Consider the following 25,250-nt stretch of genomic DNA (forward strand, 5'->3'; position numbering starts at 1 on the left):
TGGAGCACAGCAGCCACTACCCTTGCCACGGCAAGGGCAAAACCGTCCCAAGAACCAGGCTGTGTTCCTTGAAATAAGCAGCTTGGTCCAGAGACCCTCTGATTTACATTCTGCCATCCCACAGATGCAGGGATGCATCTAGGCTCACTCTGTCTCTGCTCATTCCCTCCTCCTCTCTCTCCCGCTGTGGCACTCCCAGATCCTTCTGTCTCTTCAGGTGTTTGCATGCAGGTCAGCAGTGGTAAAACAGGCAGTCAAGACAGATAAGGGGACTGGTTCTGGGAGTGGGCACTGACCCTTTTTCCCCTGTCCAGGACAAGTGGAACAAGCCAAGAACGGCCTGAGTCAAGACTCCATTGCCTCTCACTAAGCCCTTTCCTCTGCCTCAGAATTTTCCAGCACCATTTCTGGATGCCAGGTGCAGCTGCAGGATCCTGAAGGGGTCTCACAGGTGTTTTATCCAACTGCATGTTTGCACACATGCACATTTCCTTGCTCAGTTCAGCTTTAGAGCTCCAGGTACGAGGGAGGCAAGCGCCTGCCAGGGGCTGGGCCTGTCCTCACAGCCCACCCTGCTCTGGTGATGCTCCCTGGAGTGGCAGGTGACACTCTGCCATCTCTCAGTGGGAATACCTCTGCTGCTTCCCAGGGAGCCCTTTGCCAGGGAATCCAACAAAGCTCTGACCCAGGGGGTTCCTGGGGGCCAGGGCCAAGCAGGGAGGGCCTAAGGCACAGTCTGCTGGCCAGCCTTGCTGGGACTGCTCAGGACATCGTGTTCTGAGGATCCAGTGATGCTGTGTGATGGAGGAGACACACCTCACTCACGTGTGCGGCTCAGCACCCTGTAAATGCGTTGTCCCCCTGAAGGGAGGGCCACACTGGGGGAGAGGAGGGCACACACCCTGCTGTGACTGGGAGATCCCACCCTGCTTACAGCTCCCATCACCCCAACTCACCTGGCCCTGCCACTCGGCCACGTTCACCAGCACGATGCTCTCGGGGAGCTGCTCGTCGGACACCAGGATCTGGTTCAGCTGATCATACACAGACTTGCGCGGCACCTGAGACAGCATCCCCACAAAGGTTACCCCCGGTGTGCCGCCCTGGCCACTGCCACGGCTGCAGGCCTGGCGGGGCTCTGGAGTGAGGTGGGATGGCTCCCGAGGCTCACCTGGGTGCTGTGCCATGAGTCTGGAGAGCTCTCGCTGTCCAGGCTGCTGGCACGGCCGCCCTGCCCCTTGGAGCTCTGCCGGTCCTTCACGGACGTGCTGCGGGGCCGCCACAGCTGCTTGCTCTCTGCCTTGCTGTGAAGGACAAGCAGGAGAGCCCAAACTGTTGAGGAGCTCTTATCTCCACCAACCCCATGGCAGCTGAGGGAGCCAGCGTGAGCTCGCCCAGCCCCAGGAGGGAGCACAGACTGCCTTACCTGGGGGACACGGCGCTGGGGAGCTCGGCCTTGGTGCCGGGGCCCAGCTGGGCCAGTCTGTCCACGCTGCCCTCCCTCATGGCAGCCTCTGCGGGGGCCAGCCGGGAACACGGCTCCTCTGCCGCCACCTCCTGAGGGCCACACACAGCCACTTCACACACCCCGCTCCCCTTGCTCCAGCAGGGGGCACCCCTGCACCCATGGGTGCCCAGCAACAAGAGAGGTCATGGGGCCCTCCCAGAGAGCCAGGGCTGCAGGGTCTTGGCAGGGCTGGGCTGCACATCCTGCAGACCCCAACACTCCTTCAACTCCCGCTACTCTCCAGCACAATCTGCTTGTCTTCCCAGCCCTGCTCCCAGCCTGGTGGGCACCGCAGGTGCTCCAGAAGGGAGGCTGGGGCTTGAGAGAGCTCCACATGCCCTAGGCTGGACTCACCACTGCAGGGACCTCCGTTCCCAGCTCCTCCTGCGGCCGCTGTGCTCCTGGCTTCCGCTTGTCCGCCTCGCCCTGGGGGACAGAGCGGGGTCAGAGCGGGAGGGAGCCCCCCGTGCAGGGCAGCTGCCAGTGACCCCTGCTGGCTCACAGAACACGAGCTCCCACAGGGGAGTGGGCACCTCTGAGCGGCCCCAGAGGACGCCCCCTTCGCTACCTGCCTGCCTGTGCTGGGAAGAAGAGGAGCAGAGAAGGAAAGGAGCGGCCCCAGGCAGGCGCTGCCAGGAGCTGTGGTCTCAGAGTGCGGGCACTGTGGGGTGCTGGGCTGGCTGGGGAGGGCAAGGGGCAGGAGGTGTGGTGGTGGTGGTGTAACTCACAGGGCTGCCCGACTCTTGATCCTGCCCTTTCTGGCTGTGCAGACTGCCGATCTCAGTCTGGGAACCAGAATGAGAGACTCCCTCAAAGAAACGCCTGCAGAGAAACAGACAGACGAACGGACGGACAGACAGACATACGGGAGAGAAAAAGGCAGGAATAAGAGAGGAACAAAGTCACCGTGATCCCAGCACGCCCCCACCGGCCTGTCCCAAGCACAAGCTCTGTGCAGAGGCCCTCAGTGGGACACAGGGCCAGGCAGTCAGTGTCTGAGGAGCAGAGCTGCCAGCAGTGCCCCGTGACCTCGGGGAGCTGGAGCAGGGTCTCCTGGTGCCCTCTGCCTCTGGAGGTCCCCTACCCCTGCAGGGCAGGCAGGGAGCTGCCATTGCCCCATCTCACTGGTATGTGGAGTCTGTCAACACCACAACTCCAGTGTGCTGCTAAACCTCTCTGCTCCTCTGCACCATCGCAGCTCCCACAGCCTTCCCTGCTTCCCTTCTTCCAGGGATTGCTCCCTGCCTCTGCCTGCTGCTGCTGCACATTTCCAACTGCAGTGCTCACCTTCCCCTTTCCCAAGGCTCTGAAGATCTCAGTACTGCACACAGAACCACACTCAGGCAGCACTGTACTCAAATTTGCCAAGTTTTGGGTCTCTGACCTGACATTTTAGTAAAGTTGCACAGTGCAGCTCCCAAGGTCGCGTTTGCAAGTCACCACAGGATCCCTCCTGAGGAACCCAGATCAGTCTCTGCCACTACAGTGTGAGCTTCCACCTCTGCTTGCCCTTTTCCCAAACATGATTTATTTGCCCCTTCCACAGCCTGTGGGGTGCTCCAAGACCAGTGCTCAGGACACAAATGGGGTCTATCTCTGCATCTCACTTGCCAGTGTTCCCAGGACCTTTACAGCAACCAGAATCCACCTGCAACGTGTGACCTCGCTGTGGGAGATCAGAGCTAGATCCCCTCTAAGCTTTGTGCATGTGCTCATTAGCTACCAGGAAATGTTTCTCCTCGTGTGCCTGGTGTGCAGATGGGTCTATGAGGTTGCAGGTTTCCAGGGATGGTCACAGAGCCATGAGATATAAGAAGTTATTCTGTTAGTACTCTGTCAGAGTTTCTTCCCATTGATTTCTACTTTTCCCATCAGGATTCACCTGCAGCTTCCTGCAGGACACCTCCAGACCTCTCAACATCCTGCCTGCTCCTTTTATTCTCCTTTTAGCATGCTTCCTCATTTGTATACAGCACACTGTACTGCCAGGCACAACAGTGTGCCAGGTTTACTGCTCCTGAAGGGACATTCTGCCTCTGTAGATAAGTGATGGCTCCCACACAGGGCAGCTCTTCAGCAGCAGTGTTTATACCATGGTTGGGAAAAGTCAAGGCTTGATTTTCCCCTCACTGGCTCTGTGCCCAGTTGCTTCAGGTGTAGACTCACAATAGTGCCCTGGTGGGACATTTTCTCCAGCCCACACTGTTATAAACTACATCTCCTTTTACTTACATATTTCTTCTCTCTCTTCCCCTCCATTCTCTGCTACAAAATCTCAGGCATTGTCGCCACTCTGTACAGTCATTACTCTACACTTGCCTTTTCCCAGCCAGAAATTCAATCCATACAAACTATATATTAGTAACTTAAGAGTCAAGCCAGACAAACATGTAGGTTTTCTAATAGATCACCCCTCAATCAGCATCTCTTCCATACCCCTCTACAGTGTCCCAAGTAATGCCACCAGAATGTGACACACCCTTGGTGCCACTGGCATCACAAAGAGGCATCTCCAGTCCCTCCTTTTTCTTGGACATGGATGTGTCTAGACTGTATTAGACTTCCTCTGGCCTTCACCACTCCATCTCAACTGGGCTGTCTGCCCCTTGCCCATGAAAGCTGCGTTTGTTTGTGCCCTCTCTCACTGGCAATTCAGGAGCTTCCATCCCTTGGGGACACCACATTAAGCAAAGAGCTCTTCTGCAGTGTCCTGCAGTTTAATTTCTGCAGTTTTGGGCTCTCCTCCTACAGGCATGATCAAGCCCACGTCTCAGCACACTGAGATTTAGGGAAAGCCCAGTCCTTTTGTTCTGAATGGACTTAGCCCCCCCGTCCCATCCTTTTCCCAGTCACCCATGAAGACATCTGCTCCTTCACTCTTGACCTTCACCCAGCAGGTCTGACCCGAGGTCCTGCCCAAGAGCCCCAGTTCCAGTTGTGCCCCAGAGCAGGAGCAAACTGACTCTGCAGGGCTCCCTGGCTGATCCAAAGATCAGCTCCCAGCACCTCTGCCCAGTCCACAGCAGCAGCCTCTCCCCACTGCCAGGGCTGCACGCCACCAGTGCCCCTGCTGCCCTGAGATGTTCACAGAGTCCACAGGCTGCCTGTGACAGGAAAGCCAACGAGAGGATCCCCTCCCATGTACGGGCTAGGCTGTAATTTAACAAGGCTATGCAGCATTGGGAACCACAAAGTCTACATGGAACACCTTGGCAGGCAGCTTCCACACCCCCTTAGGAAAAATACAGCCCCAGAACTCTGTGCAATGTTCCCTTGTAAACTCAAGGGACACACTCAACACTGGCAGAAACTGAGGCACCAGAGACCAAAGCAAACCAGGACACTTTGTGAACAGCACAAAGAACAGCTCAGAGGCCAGCAGGCTGTCCTTCCAGAAACAGCACCAAACACCCCAGGAAGACTGTGCTGGTGGGCACCAGCACAAACCAGCACCCATCCTGGAATGCTCCAGGGACCAGACTTCCAAGTAGGCACTTGCAGAACCAGGATGGAGGTCTCACATTTAAATACTCACAGCAGACCTTTCTTACAATTTCACATGGTTTATATACATAAAACATTATCTGACCACACAAAGACCCTTCTTTTTCTCCCACAGCACCTTTGTCTCCTTTGATGAGAGCCCACGTGAAGCTCCTTTTGGAGTCCAAGCAGATCCTCAAACAGCTTGCCCCTGTGCCTGCTTTCTCCTTCACCATGACTTGTGGGTTTGTGGAACACATGACTTCTGTCATGTTCCTGGATTTTTCCCAATTGGCCCATGGGTGCCAGAATCCAGCAGATTTCATTTCAAACAGTTTGCCTGCGGCAAACCATGCCTGCTACTCCTGTTAAGTACCCTCAGCAGCGATACCTGCTACTCATTGTATGAGATAATCTGATTCTATGTATAAAAACTACAGAAACAACAATGCAAAGGGAGCTTGGCTTGACTACAACAGACCCAGTGCACTATGAGGAGCCAAGTAGAAAGACAATGAAAGACAACTTCTTCACAGGAAGACAGCACAAAGCACAAGAGCCACGAGCAGAGAGGCCAGGTGAACACGGATCACAAGGGAGCAAAGCCTGGTTTTCCTGCATGATCCACTGCAGAGCCCTGTGCTAAGTCAGCTGTCCTTGGCAGAGCAAGTCACCAGTGCTTGGGGAGGGGGTAGGAGCAGTACTGAGGGGTGCTGGCCACAGCTCCACACAGGGAGAAAACACAGCATGCACATCTCACAAGGACTGGTGCAAGCACTCACAAAATGCTCAGAAGACATGCATGCTTCAGTGTGGGGAGCCCAGAGACTGCTGGCAGGACTATTGGCAGAAAGATATGAGAGCTGGGAGCAGCCAGGGCTTAGATCCAATAGGACTCTACCAGAACATCAGTGCCAGGTGCTGGGCTGGCACAAAAACGAGGCCAAATGTGAAGGGAGCTAGATTTAATGGGCAGTTCTGAGTGAGCAGCCAGTGGTGCCAACAGAAGACAGCAATGGGAGTGGAGACAAGGCAATGCCTGCATTAGCCCAAGCAGCAGGAAGGTTGGAGAGCCTTTCTGCAGATCCCACAGGCCGTGCTGCTGGCCAGGGACTCGCTGCACCCCTTACCTCAGGGTGGGCTTGGGTGTGCTGTGCACGCTCTCATTGTCCTCCATCTCTGGGCCGCTGTCACTGTTGTTGCACTCCTCCAGGCTGTCGTAGAGCAAGCCCAGGTCTTCCTCCACCTCCTGGGTCTGGTCCACGGGGTCAGAGTCCAGCACCTGTGGGAGCAAGCCCAAAGCAGTGAAGAGATACGGAGTTACCTGCACCCACAACAGCTACAAGGTGCCTGTCAGTCGTGAGGCACACCACGGCACTGCTCCCACCTCAGGGAGGCAAATCTGTGCTGTGGAAGAACCAAGTGACACTGCCACTGAGCCAAAGGAGCAGGACATCCAAAGGAGTCTCAGACATCCATCACACTTGCTGGCAGGTGGGACACCTGGGAGGACCCTCACTGGCTGTGCTAACACTCAGCCTGGGCAGTCACCCAAGAGAAGCCATCCACAGACTGATGTGAGCCAACCTGACTGGACAGGATTGCTCCTGCAGTGCCAGCTCCTGGAGCAGAGTCCGTGCATGACAGCACTCTTCTTCCCTGGGCACCTCTCCACAACAGGAAGATGCTTTTTGCTTTGAGCACAAGGCTCAGAGCTGCCTTCTTGAGGCAGAAGGCTTTGGAAAAGCCATGTCCTGGTCTCTGCCATGTCTCACACCACCTTTGGCACATTCCTCATGAGCCTTGTGCTCCCAGTGAGTGGGGACCTGCACTCTGACACCCACACATCTGCAGGACACACTGACAGATGGGGCAGCTCTCCTGTTTCTTACCTCTTCTGTCACTCTGAACCTCCTCAGCAAAGCCACAAATTTCTGCTTGAAGTTTGGTTGCTAAAACAAAAGAAAGGAAGAAGAAAACATCAGCAAAACTCCCAAAGCGTGTTCCAAGCTCACCATCATCCAGGCCATGGCTATTCTCTCTGACATGCTGTCCAGAGGTCCAAGGTCAGCTAGGATTGTTCTCCCTCGCCCCTCAGGTTTGCTGTAGGACTTGGACTCCCTCTGCACTCCACAAGAAAACACTGTCTGGGCACGAGGAAGGATGCAAGGACTCATGCTTTCTCTGCTACAGGCTGGAATAGCACTTCATTTAAATCCTCTTTCTCCCCAAACCACCTGGTTGAGCAGTACTGCCTTCCAGCAAGAAAAGATGGGGAACAAACTCAGGAAGCAGATGGCCAGGGATCTGCAGGGCTGAAGTCAACAGGGATGAGGAGTTTGGAGAGCAAGAGTCTGACAGAGAAGCTCCTCCCTTCTGCGGACAGCTTTCCTTGTGCCTAGCTTCCCCTTCCTCAAGTAAGGAAAGAGACAGCAGCAAGCCCAAACTCTGTTGCACACAGATCACTGATACAAAACCCGGCTGAACAGGGTACAGGCCCTGAACTGGGATACAGCTCTGTGCAAGAAGCCAGCTCATTAATGGTAAGAGTTTTGCCGAGGGCTCTCTGCCCTGCTCGGCACCAGTGCCAGCATCTCCCCTTACAGCCCTGGCTGCCTCCAGAGAGGGGAGACAGTGAACCCCTCCCACCCCTTGGATCATGTTGTAAATGCTGATGTTACTCTGCTGATTGAGGCGGTTCGGCTCATTTTCCTCCTGGCCTTCTTGGTTTTCCTCAGCTCATCCTCTTCATCAAACAGATCCTGCAGGCAAAAAGTCACAGTACATCAGAACAAAGTTCATGGAGCAGTACCTCCTAGAAGTTTCCTCACCCCCGTTTGCCCTCCATTTTGAAAAGCTCTGATCCACTCTGCTCCCAGAGTCTTGTTTCTCATTTCTGTTACCTCTCCATGGAGCTCCTTCTCTCTCCTCAGCACTGCTCCCCTTCAGACCTCCTTTCCCAGCACTCCTGTCCCCAGGCCCCTCCAGAGAAGAGTGTATCAGCGAGATTAAGAGGAGACACAGCCTCCTCAGGATCTGTGTGTTGTTCCCCTGCTCTCCCCTCTCCAGTTAGCTCAGAGAGCACAGCACATGAATCATTTTTTGTTTTCCAGGGATTAGCCATAACAATATTCCCAGCTCTAGGGACATGGGCCCCTGATGTGCTAAGCCAGCATTACGGGACAGGTAACCTGGAGGAGCCTTTTGAGAGACTGAAATGATGATGGGTAATGATTTGAACAAATGGCCATTTGCAGAAGCAGTGGGTGTGCTTTGCTGAGGCCCAGCAAAGGGAAGGGGAGGAGGAGAATTTCTGGATGTGTGGTGGAGAAGCCTCTGATCTGCAGAGGAACAGCGTAGGTGCAGAGGGTGAGCAGCCACCACCAGAGATGGACCATGACAAACCAAACTTAATCTGGCAACAAGGTGGGTTTTGAGCCAGATAAAGGAAGAGGCTACAGGAGGCAGACCCTGCTGGGCGGGATAACGCTTTTCATCAGGCCAATAACCTCCCTTACACAACTGGCTCAGGTGTAAAACTTCCTCCCCCATCCCTCCCCTCCCTCAGGCCTGAAGGTACTCATCCCTTCTGATGGGGCACAACTGCCTCAACTATGCGGAAGTGAGAGAGAGCTCTTCTGTCCTAGAAGGTGCCAAAATATCAAAGACCCCCAAGCACCCCTGACTCATTTCTGAGTCCAGAGGACTCCACCTAATCCACAGTGTTACATCAGACAGTGTAAAAGGGCCTACTCCAGGGGAGGTACATGGGCATTCCCATCCAAACCATCCCATCTGAATGTACATTAACCATTGAATTCTCTGTCTCAGGGGCTTCCTCCAACTAGACTGAAGATCACTTTGACTAAGCAGCTTTCAAATCTGAATCCATGGGTGGTGATATCTTTCCTCTCCACTATCTACTCTTAGCCTTTCTTTACCTTTCTTTATTTTATATATTTTCTCAAGTGATATCTTTATATTTTTACACTGTTGTATCACTATAGGTGGTAATAACCAGGATGGCCACATACCTCCTTTCCATTGCAGCCAAGTTGTTCTGAAATAAACCTGCCACATTGATATATATTTATAAATACTGGTCACCCAGCGGTGTTTCACACTAATCTGCCCCAGGAACCTCATTACCCTCAGCTCATAACTCTGAACAGGGGTTTGTCCCTGTGCCTTTTCAGACACTACCACAAGGCTTTCCATGCCCTCGAGTGCAGGCACCACAACAAGAGCACAGCAAACAGCAGTGACACAGCTCATCACAGGGCTGGGATGGGTCTGCCACCACTGACCATTTCCAGACCTACTTCTTGCCAAAATCCCTGCTCTCTCTCAGACAACGAGCAGTCTCTGACCTGTTGTCACAGGGAGAAAATTAAGGTGCAAGATAGAGAGGGCTCAGCAGGGCTTTTCTGCTGCAGACCAGGCAGCTCCAGAGACAGATGGATGAGATCTATGGCTCCCCAAAGTCCCTTGCCTCACTACGCACTTGACAGCAGCCCACTGGCATCAAAGTTATTTCTGCTGTCAGATATTACAGCTCTCAGCCCTCTGAAACAATGCCAAACACTTACAAGGGGGTGAGAGGGCTCAGGATGATCAGGAACCTCAACACCTGACTCTTGCCCCAGAAACAGGACATGATGCATCTCCCTTACCTGACCCTGCACAGCATCATCACTGGCCTCCTGCTCAGAGGAGAAGCTGTCCTCCTCCTCCTCGGAGTCATTATCGATGTCTGGGGAGCGATCTGGAAGCAGACAGTGCAAATGCCCCAGCTGAGCACGATGCCTGTCACGGCCCCAGTGAAAGGACTGGCAGGGCTGGGGGACACACTGCGTGTCCCAAACGTCTGCCTGCAGGTCTGGGCACTAAACACACCTGAAGCTTTGATTTTAGGACCTGAGGGGACGTTCCCATCCTCGTGGTCGATGGGCTGGCTGGACAGAGAGTAGATGCTGATCTCAGCCACTCGGATGTTCACGTCCTTCATGTTGCTGTGGAGGCCCAAGAGCTGCCCGCCATCCGTCGGGTGCTGCATGACCTAGACAGACAGACAGACAGGCTCCCTGACAGGGTGGCACACTGTGAGCTGGCAGCCCACCCTCTCTATGTTACAGCCAGCCAACACTCAGAGCAATGAGACCCTGCCTGCCAGCCCAGCTCCCTGCCCAGTCCCTGTGGGGCTCCCCTCTGTTCCCAGTGGCCCGTACCTCAGCCATGTTAATGATGCCCACTGCCAGGGTCTTGTAGCCCAGGATGGTGCGGTTCTTGTACCTCTTCCTCCGCTGCAGCATGATCTGGAGCTTGTTGCCATCTCTCTTGAGGAAGTGTGGGTACTGGGGAAGGGAAGCACACAGAGGATGGCAGCTTGAGGGCAAGGCTCAGCACGAGGCAGAAAACTCTTCCTCCGTGCTGATGTACAGCAGGGTCTGACCTGCTGAGCTTTGAGGTGCCCCTCAAAGGCCACCTGCACCTTTCCACCATCCCCTGAATCCCAACACCCAGCAAAGCAACCCCTGGAGCAATGGAGCAGCTGGCCAACCACAGCAGGGCCCTCCACAAAGGCTGTGCCTGTCCCCCTCAGCCCCGAGGCTGTGCTTGCTGAAAAAGGCCAGGTAAGGGAGCCCAGGGGAGCAGGCAGAGCCAGGTACCTGCAGGGAGAAGGTCAGCTCCAGCTCGGTCTCCATCAGGCCCCCGGGCGGGAGGACGTACTCATTGGACCTCAGCACTCGCTTCGAACCCTGCAACGAGACGGGCAGACACACACTGAGCCCGACTGCAGCCCCACTGCAGCACACACAGGACAACGCTGCTCAGCCCACAGGGGGAGAGGGAACGCCTTCACTCTGCTCTGCTCCACCTTTCACATGCCTATCAACACCTTGTAACAGCTGCCAGAGGCCCCTGCTCCTTGCCCACCTGCACTTCTCACACCTGCTGTGTTTAACTCTGCACCTGCTGTGCCAGTCCATGCTGTGGAGGGACACTCCTGAGCCAGAGGGAGCCGTGCAGGGCAAACAAAAGGCTCCCACCACACTGCCTGGCCAGGAAAGGGACAGCTCCTGGAGACACCTCTGCCCCATGCAGACAGGCCATCCCTGCCTAAGCACAGCTGGCTCTGCTGGACCAAGTCAGGATGTTCAGGTGAACAGGGGTCCCCCTGCTCGCTCAGCTTGTGTCCCAGAAAACTCTCCTGGCCTTTTCCTCAGGCAACAGTCTCTATCTCTCTGCATACAGAAATGGTTTTTACCAGAGGGGCAGTAACAGAGGCACTCTAATCATGTTCCCACTCCAACTCTTTCCTTTAGCTCTGCCCTACATCTATGTCTTGGTTTCTGATAGATATGAATGACCTGGGGGCAGAAGAATGCTGTCTGCAGGCACAAGGCCCTCCTGGCTGCAGGGTGGCACAGCCCACAGATCCTCCCAAAAGCTGTCTGCAGTGCTGTTCCCAGAGACCGTGCCAGGAGCAAGACTTTGCTGCAAAAGGTCTTCCTAAATCGGAAGAGAGGAGGTGGAGCTCATCCCCTTCACCATCTGTGAGCCTTCCTGGCCAAGAACACACTGACCCTTCCTGAACTCTCCTCTGATAACAGATGATAGGCAGTCACAATGACAGTGACTATCTACTTCAGCACTCTTGTTGGCTCTTTTTTGCAGAGAGATTATCCAAAGATTCATTCTTTCATCCAAACACGAGCAGAAGTGCAATGACTCTTCCTGAAGATGTTATTTGTGGGGAAGGACTTATGTCAAAGAAAAGGTGAGGATATCCTGAGTGCCATGTCCAGGAAGTGATGGTTTCATAAACACTGCTGCCCTGTGCCTTCCTGTCACTTACCCCTTTGAAAGTTACGTGCCCAGCCTCAATCCTAGGTGAATGCAACCCCTCAGTGAAATGCCAGTGCACATCTGAGCAAGGACTGGGACAAAAGCTGCTTCATTATCACAGTGCACGGAAAAGGACATGAAAATACTGGGGATTCCCCATCCTTTGAGAACCTCACACCTCAACTGGACATGGCACTGAGCTCCTGATGTAGCTCAGCTGTTCTGTAACTTGAGTAATGTCAGGCAAGAGCAATTCCTCTGCAGAACAGCTGAGTATCCCTGTGAGGAGTACAGAAAAACTTAACATCAGGCTGTTACAGTGAAAATCATGGATGACAAGGAGTGTCAAGGAAGGGAACAGGTCACAGGTTTTTACTGCCTAAGAACTGAAAACACACAGGAGCTTTTACTGCAATACACAGGTCTGGTTTGCAAGGTACAATCCCAAATTTCAGGTGTAAATCTGTCCTGACTGGTTTGGTTTACAAGAGGGCTGAGGTTAGAACAGCATCCTGCATCTGGAAAATGAGAGAGAACCAATGTAAGTGCTGGACTAGGCAGACAGCAAAACACTACCCAGAACTCAAGCTGAAGGTACATTTTGGGAGAGAACAGCTCATTAATAAAACAAACAAATTTACGGTTTAGCTAGGATCGCTCAGGCAGGAGTGAAAAATACTACAAGTGGTTACAAAGAGATAAGAAACAAAGCATGAGTGAGGCACAAACAGAAAACTCTTTACAGTAAGAGAGATCAAAAATCCCCAAGTTCCTTCAGGAAGCAGGGTTTGGGCAGCAGGCCTGGCAGAGGCAAACAACCTTTTTGGCCTGGCCTATTTTGTAGCACACATTGTTGTCTGCTCTGTAGTGACTGCCAATATCACCTCTCTACAGCAGTACCAAGGCCTGAACCTGGTCACCAGCCGTGTCCTGCAGGCAGATGCAGCAAGATCTGCGTGCACAGCACCTGTCACACCAGCTGAAAGTTCTGGGAGTGCTGGGCCTTGTGTTCTTCCTTCTGTCTTTGATTGTTTCCTCTGTTCATGGCTCAAGACAGGCTGTTTGTGACCTACAGCCTCTCTGCCAGGAGGGAACACTGTGTTTCCCTTTGTGCCATAATCAGTTGCGATACCAAGGCAGGTATCTGCAACTTTATGGAGCCAGCACATCCAGATCTCTCAGTGCCACGCTGAGCAACACTTAGAAGGAAATGCTCTGTGATGTCTCCAGTCTGTTAAAACAATGAGGGATAAAGCTTTAAAAACCACTCAAGTGAATGAGAGCAAATCCCCTTTTTCACAGTAGTTCAGGCTTTATCTCATTCAAATCCACAAAACATTATATATTCAAATCATCTCTGGGAAATGGGTAAGTTCTGCAGACATAGAAAGCTCCCCTTGACAATGGCATTTTCAGATGCAGGAGCAGGCAGCAGCACACAGCACCCTTGGAAGCTGTCTTTTAAGGCCAGAAGGGCACTGTGAGAAGGAAATCAGGAGTTCTGGACAGGCTTACAGTGTCCTTTGAGTCATGCACGTTTTTTAAGCAGACTGTCTCCAGCACTGGAGCTATTGCCTGGGTGGCAGCCCCATTCAGGCAGGGTCAGAGCCTTACTTCCATGCAATCTGCCCTTCAGACTCCTGACCCCAACAGAACTACTACTGAAATGGGAGAAATATGGCTCTCCTTTCCTCTAGTCCCCAGCTGCCCCCTCGGGAATCTGCAGGTCCTTTATAAATTCTATGAATCAGCTGTTTCCATCCAGGAGATGGAATGCTCACTGGAAAGCCTTCCAACAGTTCCTTACTAGTGTGACTCATCTGTTACCTAGGAGAGGAGCAGGAGGAAGGGATCCATCTGAGGCCACTCCGTAGGCACGCTGTGCTGAGGCTGCCCACAGCCTCCATCTGCCTTCCAGCAGCCCCAAACCCCGCCAAGGAGGCTGCTCAGCCAGGTGGAAGCAGCCCGGGGAGCCACAGGGAATGCTGAGCCAGGGGGTAATGTGGGCAAAAGGATTCTCCCTGTTTTCTTCAGCTTTGCAGGGAGCCCACACCAGTATGCAGCCACCACCATGTGGCCATGCAGAGAGGAGGTGACCATGCTAAAATGAAATCCCTGAATGCAGCCCCCATTCCCTGACAGGAAAAGGAGCCCTGTGGCTTCCAACTGCTGAGGCCTATCAGTTTCTTTTGCCACCAGGGTGCAAGATTGGCCTGTGGCAGGGCTGGGCTGGTCTGTCTGAAAGAGCTGGGGTCCCACTGTGCAGCCTCTTGCACAGTCCCACATCTGCAGTGTGAGGGCTGCAGCTGAGGACACGCACACCCAGCACACGTCAGCCTCAGCACAAGTGGGGCTGCACAGGAGCCCAAGGTTCCCCAGTGCAGAGGAGCACATTCAGCCTGGGCTGAGCATGCAGGAGAGAAGCCAGGGACCACCCCAGCCCTCCCTGTCAAGCAGGACCCACAGCCCCCAGCTGGCTGCCAGCCCCTTAGTCCTGTGCTGCTGCCAGCTGTGGCCCAGCCTTCACTGCTTCCACATTTCCATGGGCAGGCAGGCAGCTCTCTGCTGCTCAGGCTGTTTCCTTGCTAAAGCCTGCACCAAAGGGGCACAGGGCTTTCAGCTCTCCTGAGTGACACCATACACACAGTGATGGAAAGGCCAGAAAAGTGGGACACTGACCTATGGTGTGTGCACCACAGCCTCCCCCTGCTGTCCTCACTCCCTGCCCCAGCTCTCATCCATTCTGCTTTCATTTCCTCTGCGAGAGTGAATCCGGTGTGCCGTGAAGGCAAACCCCAGCTCCCAGAGCTCCGCTAACACTGCAGCTTGCAGCATTAATCCGGGATTTAGATCTGATGTGTGTGGCACGAAGAGCTCTGTGGGAGCACACAGCCGCTGAGCTGCCGCCCCACGGCGCTTCCAACGGGATCAGCTGCCCTCGTGCCAGCGGACAAGAACGAAGGAAGGACACCAGCACCCAGCTGGGCCAGGGAAGTGTGGCCAGCACAGCACACTCCAGATGCACTCTGTTCCCATGCTGTCCTTTGGCAGCTGGGAAGGATGTGCCTGCACCCCCAGGAACCCATCTCTCCATCACCAGCTGCACAGGGGGTGGAGGGATTGCACATATCAGGATGGTGGCAAATTCCTGTGCCCTTGGTGACAAAGATCTTCTGCTCTCCCTTCTGCATGGTTCACAGCAGAGGCATCAGGCCTAGCAGGGATGCACAGGGAAAGGGACGGGATATTGGAGGTCAGACAGGACACAAATGTCATCAGGACATGAGCACAGAGACGCTGATCCCTTGCACCCTTCCCTTCCCTTCCCATCCTTCACTCCGCAGGGAGTGATCTGGATGGAAGGCACTGCTGGAAACCATCCAGCACTGACCTTCTCCTAAAGGGTAGGGAGCAGTGGGATGACAAACTCCAAACAGCAGCTTGAGAGGAGGGCCTTGGCAGAGGCAGGCAGGGAGGCATGGCAGATTCTGTCCCAGTGTCTACCCAAATTCATTCCTGTTACAAGCCAGCACCAGGTACCTTGCTGCTGTCCCTGGGACATCACTTCCACCTATCTGAGAGCCAAAATCTCCCTGAGCATGCTAAGTGAGACAGAAGGGTTGGTTGGCACCAGGCAAGGGACACTGAGACCAGCACTTCACAGAGGGCACAAGGATGGGCTTGGCTTGCTGCCATCAGGCAGCAGCACGGAGAAGAGCCTACCTGGATCTTCACAGCGATAAGCACAGAGCTCAGCTCTTTGTCCAGCTCTTTCAGCACCGTGAGCTTCTTCAGGCGCAGACTGCAGAGCCTGTAAGACAGAGAGAAGGGGACACATTCAGGCACCACCATGCCTGGGGCCCTGCCTCATGGCACCCGGGGCTCGGGAGACAGCCTGGATGCTTGGCCCCGCTACGGGCACAAGCCTGGCCTAGGAACGCCGGCATTCACGCGCCACGGAGACAGCCCATGGGGGAGAAATGGGAAGAAGGAAAATTAACAGAGCTAAAGCAGGCTTAAGGGATTAGCGTGCAACAGGAAGTCCAACAGCAGGCCATGTGGGAAAGAGATCCCTACCCAGGCAGGGCTGCTGCCAGCTCTGCTTAAATCTACCTTGGCCACAGCAGTGTTTATTTATAAACCAAAGCACTTAAATCCACTCTTATCCTGGACTTAGTTAAGGCAAATGTTCCCATGCAGACATCACAACTCAGCTCCTCTCCTGCACGGTACCACACGGAGCTGAGTGGGGAAGCAGCCCCACAGGAGGCTCCACGCAGCTTCAGCCACCCTGACAAGCTCAAACGGGGGACTCAGCATGGTAAGTGGCACTTGCAGGACAGGGCTAGGAAGGACGCTGAGGCTGAGTGAGAGGAGCTGCTTTTGCTACTGGAGGGAATAGCCAGTGTCAGTGAGACAGCCAGCTGCTCTGACCTCCTGCCAAGGAGCCTGCACAGCAGGACTCCCACGGAGGCTACCTGCAAGGAACTCTGTCAGGGAGCAGAGCCACACACGGCTTCACCAACAATAGGAGCACGGTGATGTTTTGCAAATTACCCTCTGTGCTCCATGGCTGCACCGCTGCAGACTCTGATTCCCAGCACTTCTGAGGATATCAGCATGCTGGACCTGAGAGTCAGGCCACCCTGCCTGGAGAACAGATTTGGTACTTTTTGTCTGACACACTGTGCTCTCTGAGGGCCTGCTGCATTTATTTTTAAAGGAAAAAACCTGCTCTTGCTATGCTGATGTACAGCAGCAGTGTAGAACAATTCCAGAGATGGAACTACAGCAAAAAGGGAAGGGCAGAGCCAAACTGCAGGACAGGTTTGGGGCTTAGCAAGCACTCACCTCCTAGCATGTCCCTGTCCTCCCTTCTGAAGTAACTTTGGCTCATGCAGAAGGTTTCCTGGGCTGTGACTGCAGCCCTGCTGCTCTGCCCTTCGTGTTGTGGTCCCTGCTGGTGGAGCGCACAAGTCGGGAAGCTGGGTGTGCAGGGAAGCTCCTGCATTCTTCCAGCCAAAATCCAGAGCACAGGCCCTAAGCCCTCTGTGCACCCCAGCACTCCCATTAATGGTCCCATCTCTGTCCACCCTTCCCCTCAGAGCCTGTGTCTGTAGGGAGGGATAAACCTTCCTGCCTGAGGCAGGTTTCCTCCTCCCCAGAAATCCAGGCAGGGTTAGGGGTGAGCTGTGGGAGCACAGCCAAAGACAGAGAGGCGCCCCTGAGGCAGGGAGGGGGACTGAGTTCTCGCCACAAAAGGGGTACAGCAGCTCCATCAGCTGTGCTAAGAGAAAGCCTGCAGAGAGGCTGAGCTTAGCTAACAACCACCACTAACCAGCGCTGATTGTGACTGTCACTAGACAAGCCATGGAGACAAATGAGGGAAATGAGGCTTGAACACGTAAGACAAGAACAGCACATCTACTCAAATTTTCCTTGCAGCACCAATTTAGTCACGACAGTTACCTGCATGGAAGAGTTACCCCTTAAAGATTAAAACTTATGTAAGGATATTCAGTCTTAATTGGAGAATGTGGAAAGGTTATAATTCTACCTGACAGCTGTTCTCACTGTAGAAACACACTCCTTATCCAAAACTAATTCACTCACTAGCTCCTCATGCTCCTCTCTGAGGCAGTACCTGGTATTTTTTCCAGGGGAAGAACAAATGCCTGCTGGTCAGCTCTGCCCACCTGGGCAGCTCTTTCATCTCTGCTACAGCACTCTTCTCTTCTCCTTCCATCCCTCTCCAGCTTTCAAGATCTGTTTTACACAGTGACAGACGCTCTAGTCTGCCCCACGTCCTTTCCATATCATGTGCCAGAAGATGATTCCCTGCTTCCACCCCCTGCTCTTCCTCCCTGCAGCACTCAAAGACATGAGGTACTCAAAGGTATAGCCTGCACCCTGCAGCTCCAACCCTTCTCAAAAGGTGCTTTCTAAAATACCACGACCCTTCCCACAGGGATTAATGTGCATGTTCTGGAGTCTGAAAGCACTTGCAGCACAAGAGCACACCATTTTTAAGCAGCTTGTCTGTCCCTGATGATCCTCTTTGCCCTGTTACTTAACCCATCCCTGCACCACCCAGATGTTCATCAGTGCTGATGTGCAGAGGGTCTCACACTGACCTCTGCAGATATCTACAGGACAGGATCGATCCACAGTGAGCAGATGCTACTCTGAACATTTCAGCCAAATCCCACAGCAACTCTCCATAGTTTTGTCCAGAACCGCACAGTGTGATCCCTTAAAATCACTTTTTGGTAGACAAATTATAAATCTGGATTTACTTACTCCTGTAATTAAAAAGAACAAGTAGCCACTGTTTTTGAGCTACGGAACTGCTGCAGCGACCTCTGCTATACTGAGTTGTGGTAAACACGACTGTGTAACATTCTGATAGCTACAAGAAAAATGAGCTCCAACAGGGCAGTCTGACAGCCTCCTGGAACCTCAGTACTCCTACACTCATCCACTGGTCATTTACTGCTGAGAGGTACTCACTGTTCCCTGGTATTATCCTAAAAAGTGCTGCCTTCCTTCCCTCACTACATGACGAATTTGGAGCTTTTGCCCTGAGGCTTGCTTGAAACCCTTGCAGTGCTTTCAGCAGGCTGGCCAGCAGTTATCTTGAAAAGGAAAGCTCTTACAACATGCATTTTGTGCAATTCAGTGCCAGCAGCAAAGCACTGCCTCCAGCAGCTGTTTACAAAAGCATCCGATCAAGAGGTCACAGAGGACACACAGCGGCTTATTTTTGTTAAGGAAGCTTTCCTGTTTGACCATCCAGGACCACAGGTAGCTGCACTAATTCTAACAAATTCAGTATTTCTTCTCCAAGGAATAGACACAGGCTGGTCTTCCCAACGCAACTGAATCAAGCTGAGTGGAATAATTTGTGACTGGTTTGTGATGCAGTCACAATTTCGGCATTATCACTCATTACTTCATGTCCATACAGATGGAAGGGATTTGTATAATCTGGGAGCTCGAGAGAAGGGGCAGACACCATTTTATTGCTTTAAAAGCTTGTTCCCTCCCTGGGCTCCATGTGACAAGTTCTGTCTTTTCATTATTGGTTGCCTCTGTCAGAGGCTTAGTCAATCCCCCTAACCCAGCAAACCACAGCTGATGAAATCCCACAATTCTGAAAAATCCTCATATCTGCTTTTTTGTAACCAGACATGGGAGCTTAATTATGGCCTCCACTTTTCCTGGGTCTATCGTTCACTATCCCTTCCTCAAAATAAATCTTAAACATTTTAACTTTGATACCCCTGAAGTCTGGCCAGAGCTGCACTGTGTCCCCATTTTTTACCAGTCATACACAGAAGTATAGGATCTATTTTACAAGCATTCTCATTTGTTATATCAAATCATGTACTTATTATCCAAGAACCAATTCACTCAATTTTATATTTTTATTGCAGTGTAGCAAGTGTCAACATTCTCTGCAGATTCAACGGACCTAATCCTCTGCCTCCTGGAGACCACAGCAAGAGGACATTAAAGCGTTTCTTATCTAGGTTTTTTTTTTAATTTTCAATAACAAAAGGTAGCTTTTTGCTTTCCTTTTCACTGAAGGGGTAATATAAAGCATTATGCAACAATTTCCTGCTTGGGCAGTACTCTTCGCATCGCTTCCTCCTTGAAAAAAATTAAAGTGTTCCCCAACTTAAAAACCCTAATATCATTTTGAAAAGCAAAAAGGTTTTCTGCTGCTCTGACTGTGACACTAAACTGGGTCACAGGTGATGCCCTTCATGTATGAACAGAACTAATCAAATCTTCTTCAGAGCAGCGACAACAGTCCTCCTCAGTCTGGAGGAATTCTTCAAATATAATTTGTATGTTTACCACCCTCTTACCTATATAAATGTACATGTATAAAAATACTTTTAGATTTTTTCAAAAGTATATCTAAACATGATTATAAGCAAGTACTAGTCCAAAGAAAATCTCACCCAAATAACAAAGCAGGGTTTCAGCTGAAGTGCTGAACATCTGGAGAATCCGCTCTTGGAATGGTGCCCCTGCAGCTGGAACAAGCCAGAGGAAAAGCCCAGTGTGCATCCAGAGCCACTGCCCAACGCTGCCCTGTGCCACAGAGCCAGTCCTTATCCCCACGTCAAGGCCCAAGCCCATCAAATGCTCTCTTTTTCCGCTGATATCCTGGGCAGTTCAGTGCTTGGCTTGCCAATCACTCATTCCCTGGACAAGACTGTTTCCCTGGACATCTGCACTGATTTCTCCACGTGGCAGCAACCAGGGACCCTGGGTTTTCCTGGAGGTTCCACGTTACCTACAAACGCTAGAACAAATCCCCCTTTCCCAGCCCTCTGTGCATCCTTGCCAGCACTACCACCCTTGTTAGATGCACAGACGTGCGCTAAGCCTTCAGTAGTGCCAGTTTAGCTGCTCTTCCTGTTTTTCCTGACGCTGACCGCTCAGGTTTGCCCTCAAGGCGATGTTAAACTCTGAGACTGTGCTCCTGGAAAGTCGCCAGAGTTCCCGAAGCGCGCTCCCGCTAGAGGGCAGCGGCAGCGGGCCGGGAGCGCAGCCCGGCACCCCGGGACGCTCCGGCACGGGGCAGCTCGGACAAGCAGACCTGATCCGAGGGTGTCATCCACAGAACACACCTTGGACAGCGGCCCAGGCAGGTGCCAGGGGAAGAAGGACACACGAGCCGTGTGCCAGCGGTGAGACACCACCCGGGACGTGCCGCGGTTTGCGGAAAGCAAGTTCCCCCCGGAGCCCCGAGCGGGGCGCTTGCATGAGCCACCACCGATGCACGCAGAGGGAGGAGAGACCTACTCCACTTGGAGACACCCAGCGAACAGAGCAATGAACTGGGCCAGCAGCAGGTGCACCAGGCACCGGGACAGGCAGGTGTGCCAGCTACAGACGGACGGGGAGGAAAGCCAACGCCAGGCTGCTCTGGGAGCTTCCCCAGGGGAAGGAGAGACAAGACTCCGGGCTTGCTCGCACTCTCGCCGCTCTGCCCTGCAGCTGCTGCAACTGCTGCAGCCTGGGACGGGCAGGTAAGGCAGGCTGCAGCGAAGAGGTGTAACACAGCCGGATACAAAGGCAAAAAACACAACAGCACCCTCCTGGGGCCACCACGGAAAGAGGCAGGGCACAGCCACCAATACCTGCCGTGTCCCAGCTCCCTCAGCCCCGGTGCCGACCCGCATTCCTCTCCTTGCCATAAGAGACACATTTTGGCTCATCTGTGTCCCAGCTGACAGCAGCTTGCTACCAGTAGCACACGTCTGCCCTGCCCTGGATCCAGAGCAGGGTCCTGTTACTGCAAATTGCAGTAGGTTTGACTTACCCCAGTTCCCAAGTGACACTCACAAAGGAAATCCTAAAGCACGAAGCGCAGGAGACAAAACCTCCCCAGATTGTTACAGCCCTTCGTTTTCTGTAAGCATTTCACAGCTCACTGCTCTGCCTGCCTCAAGAAATCCAGCCTGCTGTCCCACAAGACTCTTCCTCCCCTCCATCATCCCCTCTCCTTCCAAGTGCCCCCAGACAGAGCAAACCCAAGGCCAGTGCTCAGACACCCCAGAGAACCAGATGACACCTCCTCCCTTTTGTCTTGGAGGGTTTGAAAAGCAAAGGAAGGGTTTCTCGTGCTCACAGCTGCAACTTGGCTGCACCACAGGGGACGACAGGCAAAGTCATGCTGGGGAGGGTAAAGAATAACAACATTGGTAGGATATACATTACCAAGAGCAAGGTATCATCCAGCAATTCATCCTCAGTCAGGAGGCAAACGGGAAGAAAACAGTGTCCTGCAAGCAGATACATCTACCTTTCCTTGTCTTCCTGCCTGGCTTCTTGCAGCTGCCTAGAGTTTTCCTCACAGCCTTGTGTCCTGGTTAGCACTTCCCCCCTGGAATGGCCATTCAAGATTAACTGCAGTCACTGAAAAGAGGCCAGTGAAGTGCATTAAATGGGACCTCAGCACCACGGTACTGAATTGGAGCACCTCATTTTTTTCATTTTCCTTTCCCCGTGGAAGGGAAAACCCACACCATCAGCCCCTGCTGCTCTCATCTGACCGGGCAGGCCATTCCTAACTGCATCAAACACCTCCATTTCACCATGTATGCACATTTATCGGGCATGCCCTGCTCCAGGCAGCCCTTGGAAGAGTGCCCAACCCCTCATTCTCTGGGCAGACCATCTCTGGGTTGGTCAGCTCTATTAAACACTCTGAAGCAGCTTTCCCACCCGCTGCAGGGCCCACACACAGCTCTGCCCAGGGGCTCTGGCTGGCACCCAGAGGCCTCCCAGGAACTGCCTTCTCCTCTATCACGAGCTCCCTGCACTCCTCTGTGCTCCAAGATGTATTTCGTAGCACTGCAGCACCACTGAGCACACAGCCACTCTCAGCAGAGGCACAGGAACAGGGCAGGTCACGTCCCAAGGAGACAACAGTCAGGACAAGGCATGGCAGGCACTCAGGTGCACCAAGGAGATAAGGACATCAACACCAGGCATGTCCCAGCCAGCAGCAGTAGCCACCAGTGATCTCCACAACAGCCATCAGAGCTGCTTGCTACCAGTGTGAAAGCAGCCAGGCGTAAGGGAGAAAAGCACAGACAGGTACTGGACTCGCTCATTTTGTCTGGGAGAACTCGGATTCACTCAGCATTACAGAAGAGGTTTGTTGGATTTAGCTAAGAGAATATAAAAGTCTTTGTAAATACCTAACAAGACGTACAAAATCATCCTCTTCCTCAGGGTTTTCAAAACTGGTATCTGACATGCAGCCAAAGTGCAGCCAAAGCTGTTCCTGGAGCAGCCATGGTTTCCTCCACAGGAAGGTTGTGACCGCTTCTGCTTTAGAAACGTGCTTGCTGAAGGAGGTCAGCCAACACGCACCACTGAGTGTACACCAGCCCCACACCCGGGAATCACACCAGCAGGGGCAGATGGCTGTGCTCAGGCTGCAGAGCACTTCTCTTTCCTAAAAGCTACATCTGCTACAGGCTCCCAGCTGCTTTTGTGCTGCCAAAGTGTTGCCATGCTGGCACAGCACACCAAGGATCTGAACTACTCGTAACACCGCATTTCCAATGAAAGAATGGCTGCTCATGACAGGAGCTAACAGCCAGATCTCTCTGCTTGTTTGCTGCCCGTGGCACAGCGAGGCTGTTCCAAGCAGGAGGGCAGGAGATCCCAAACTGGGACACAGCAAGCCTGGCTGCAACAGCAAAACTCACACAGATGTTTGGGCAAGGCCATACAGGAGCATTTCCTTTTCTCCAGTGCCCCCACAAAGCACAGACAGCAGTGACACTCTCAAACCAGCACAGATCTCTGGGGTTCCCTCTGGTTAGGCCTGCAGTCCACAGCTCCAAGGCACATGTGCTCTCTTCTCAAGCCTGCTGAACCATCCTCTGGTGTTTGGAAGTGCCTCCTCACATGGACAAGCATCTCTGCAAGCAAACAGCTTCTAAACAGGACCAGTGCTGCTTTCTCAAACCAATTCAGACACAACAGCAGAAGACAGTCAGAGATAAGCCTATATTACAGCAGATTTCTTTAAGCACAAGTGTCCTTGCCAGGCTCCAGAGCTGCACACAGCTCCAGAGTTTCAGACTCAGTTATACAGGCAGCCCCAAAGAGAAGTGGACCCCTCTGGCCTGCTGCCTGTTGTGGATTTGTGTCTATGAAAAGCATGGGACACTGTAGGCAGCAGTGAGAGGCCAACATCAATGTATAACCTAAATGCCACCCCCTGGCTTGAGGACTGCTTCCTCCTGATCCTCCCTGCTGCAGACCGAGAGCTCCCGCGAGTTTTGCCAGCCTGGAGAGCAGATCACACACAAGATACACATCCCTCCCACCCTGAACTGAGGGGACACTGCTGCTAATGTGGTTAGTCTGGAGAGCAGCTCACACACAAGATACACATCCCTCCCACCCTGAACTGAGGGGACACTGCTGCTAATGTGGATATCCCCACTGTGGGAAGAAAGAGCAGCTGCCACTGTGAGGCCAAATCTACCCAGAACCCCAAACTCCCAAACGGGATGAGCACGGCCTGCCAGCGCCGGCAGGGCTGCTCCAGCCTCCCCTTCCTACCAAGTCTCCTCTCTCCACACAGAATTCAGTACAGAGCTCTGCCCAGCAGAGCTGCTTCCCAACAGGTTTGTAAACCTCTGTGTTGCACAGGTCTCTTAAGCCTAGACCTAGACCAGTGAGGCCACTGCAGACCACACACACCAAACCCCTGTCTGAAAGGCGGGGAAGCCATGAAAGGGTGGTTGTTAAAATCATGGAAGAGCAATCAGTCTGTGCATTCAGTGACGAAAACATGATCAGAGGTCGGAGTGAAAAACCTGAGATCTACAAAGACACTTGGCTACTCCAACCTGTCACCCAATACAGACATGCCAGAGCCACCTCTCATTCCACAGCAAGGAGCTGCAGCTCACCTGGTGCTGCAGAGCAGCTTTCCCTTTAGCATAGAGGTACCTGCAAACACTCCAGTGCGCACTGCTTCTCCTCACAGCCAGCCTCAAAACCAGCCCCTCCTGGCAGAGACATCCACCTGGAAACACTGCTGCAACACAAAGCTCCTGGGCTGTTTACACCCAGCTGTGCATGCTTTTCTGAGGCAGGGATGCCACACAGCCCATGCAGCTGGAGGGGAAGTGACAGGGCAGTGCACATCGCTGTGGCTCACTCTAAATTCCCCAGCTCAGCAATGCCATGGTATTTGCCAGAAAATCCCAGCAATAGAACACTGCTTTTTGTCCAGGCCCACTGACCCTGTAACATCAGGTTTTCTGGGAGCAGGCATCAAAAAGCATGAACCAGCTATGCTGCAAAAATAAATGTGTCCAGGGAGCAGCCTGAGCTCCCGTGGACCGCAGCAGGAGAAGTTTCCCCTCAGGGCACTCTCCAGGCAAAGCACACAGGCAGCTGCTGGCCAGAGTCGTTCCTGCTGGCTGACACACAGGATTTCCCAGCAGGCTGCCAGGTGACCCTGCATGCACCTGCAGCTGCCCACCTCCAGATGCTGTCCCACTGGAACAGGACACTCTTTCCAAGGATCACTGTGCCCATTCACCTCCTCAGCAAGCTGCAAGCAGAGCCAGGAGCTATCACAGCACGCATTTCACCCAGCAGAAGGGTCCATAAATAACTCGCTGTGCTCCTCACCACATCCTGTATTACCAACACACTGGGCACAGGCAGCCATCCAAAGACACTCTAAGAAAATGTAAATTTGTAACATACTCCAGAAGTTTCACACCCTGCCAACCACTTTGTCTCTTCAGAGCACAGTTTTGTAGTGCTCACTGAAGCACCAGAACACCTATTGAAGAACTCAGGAAATGGAGGTGATTGATCATGGAATCCCTCCCACCCACCCACAGGGATC

The 25,250-nt window shown here is 53.1% G+C and overlaps 1 protein-coding gene across 1 annotated transcript in view; it reads right to left on the reverse strand.

The window, feature by feature from the left end:
• The window catches only part of LOC134547583 (phosphofurin acidic cluster sorting protein 1-like), a 52,200-nt gene that overhangs the window by 3,783 nt on the left and 23,167 nt on the right, over nucleotides 1-25,250 (reverse strand). Inside the window, exons 2-14 of the mRNA XM_063391709.1 lie at nucleotides 15,563-15,650; nucleotides 10,660-10,749; nucleotides 10,219-10,344; nucleotides 9,887-10,049; nucleotides 9,664-9,755; nucleotides 7,672-7,752; nucleotides 6,883-6,942; nucleotides 6,121-6,272; nucleotides 2,236-2,329; nucleotides 1,862-1,933; nucleotides 1,427-1,557; nucleotides 1,172-1,304; nucleotides 957-1,061 (exon numbers count right to left, since the gene is read on the reverse strand). Coding sequence (XP_063247779.1) covers nucleotides 957-1,061; nucleotides 1,172-1,304; nucleotides 1,427-1,557; nucleotides 1,862-1,933; nucleotides 2,236-2,329; nucleotides 6,121-6,272; nucleotides 6,883-6,942; nucleotides 7,672-7,752; nucleotides 9,664-9,755; nucleotides 9,887-10,049; nucleotides 10,219-10,344; nucleotides 10,660-10,749; nucleotides 15,563-15,650 — 1,387 coding nt within the window. The remainder of the gene's footprint in view (nucleotides 1-956; nucleotides 1,062-1,171; nucleotides 1,305-1,426; nucleotides 1,558-1,861; nucleotides 1,934-2,235; nucleotides 2,330-6,120; nucleotides 6,273-6,882; nucleotides 6,943-7,671; nucleotides 7,753-9,663; nucleotides 9,756-9,886; nucleotides 10,050-10,218; nucleotides 10,345-10,659; nucleotides 10,750-15,562; nucleotides 15,651-25,250) is intronic.

The sequence above is a fragment of the Prinia subflava genome, chromosome 2 (genome assembly GCF_021018805.1).
Source record: "Prinia subflava isolate CZ2003 ecotype Zambia chromosome 2, Cam_Psub_1.2, whole genome shotgun sequence".
NCBI classification, from domain to species: domain Eukaryota; kingdom Metazoa; phylum Chordata; class Aves; order Passeriformes; family Cisticolidae; genus Prinia; species Prinia subflava.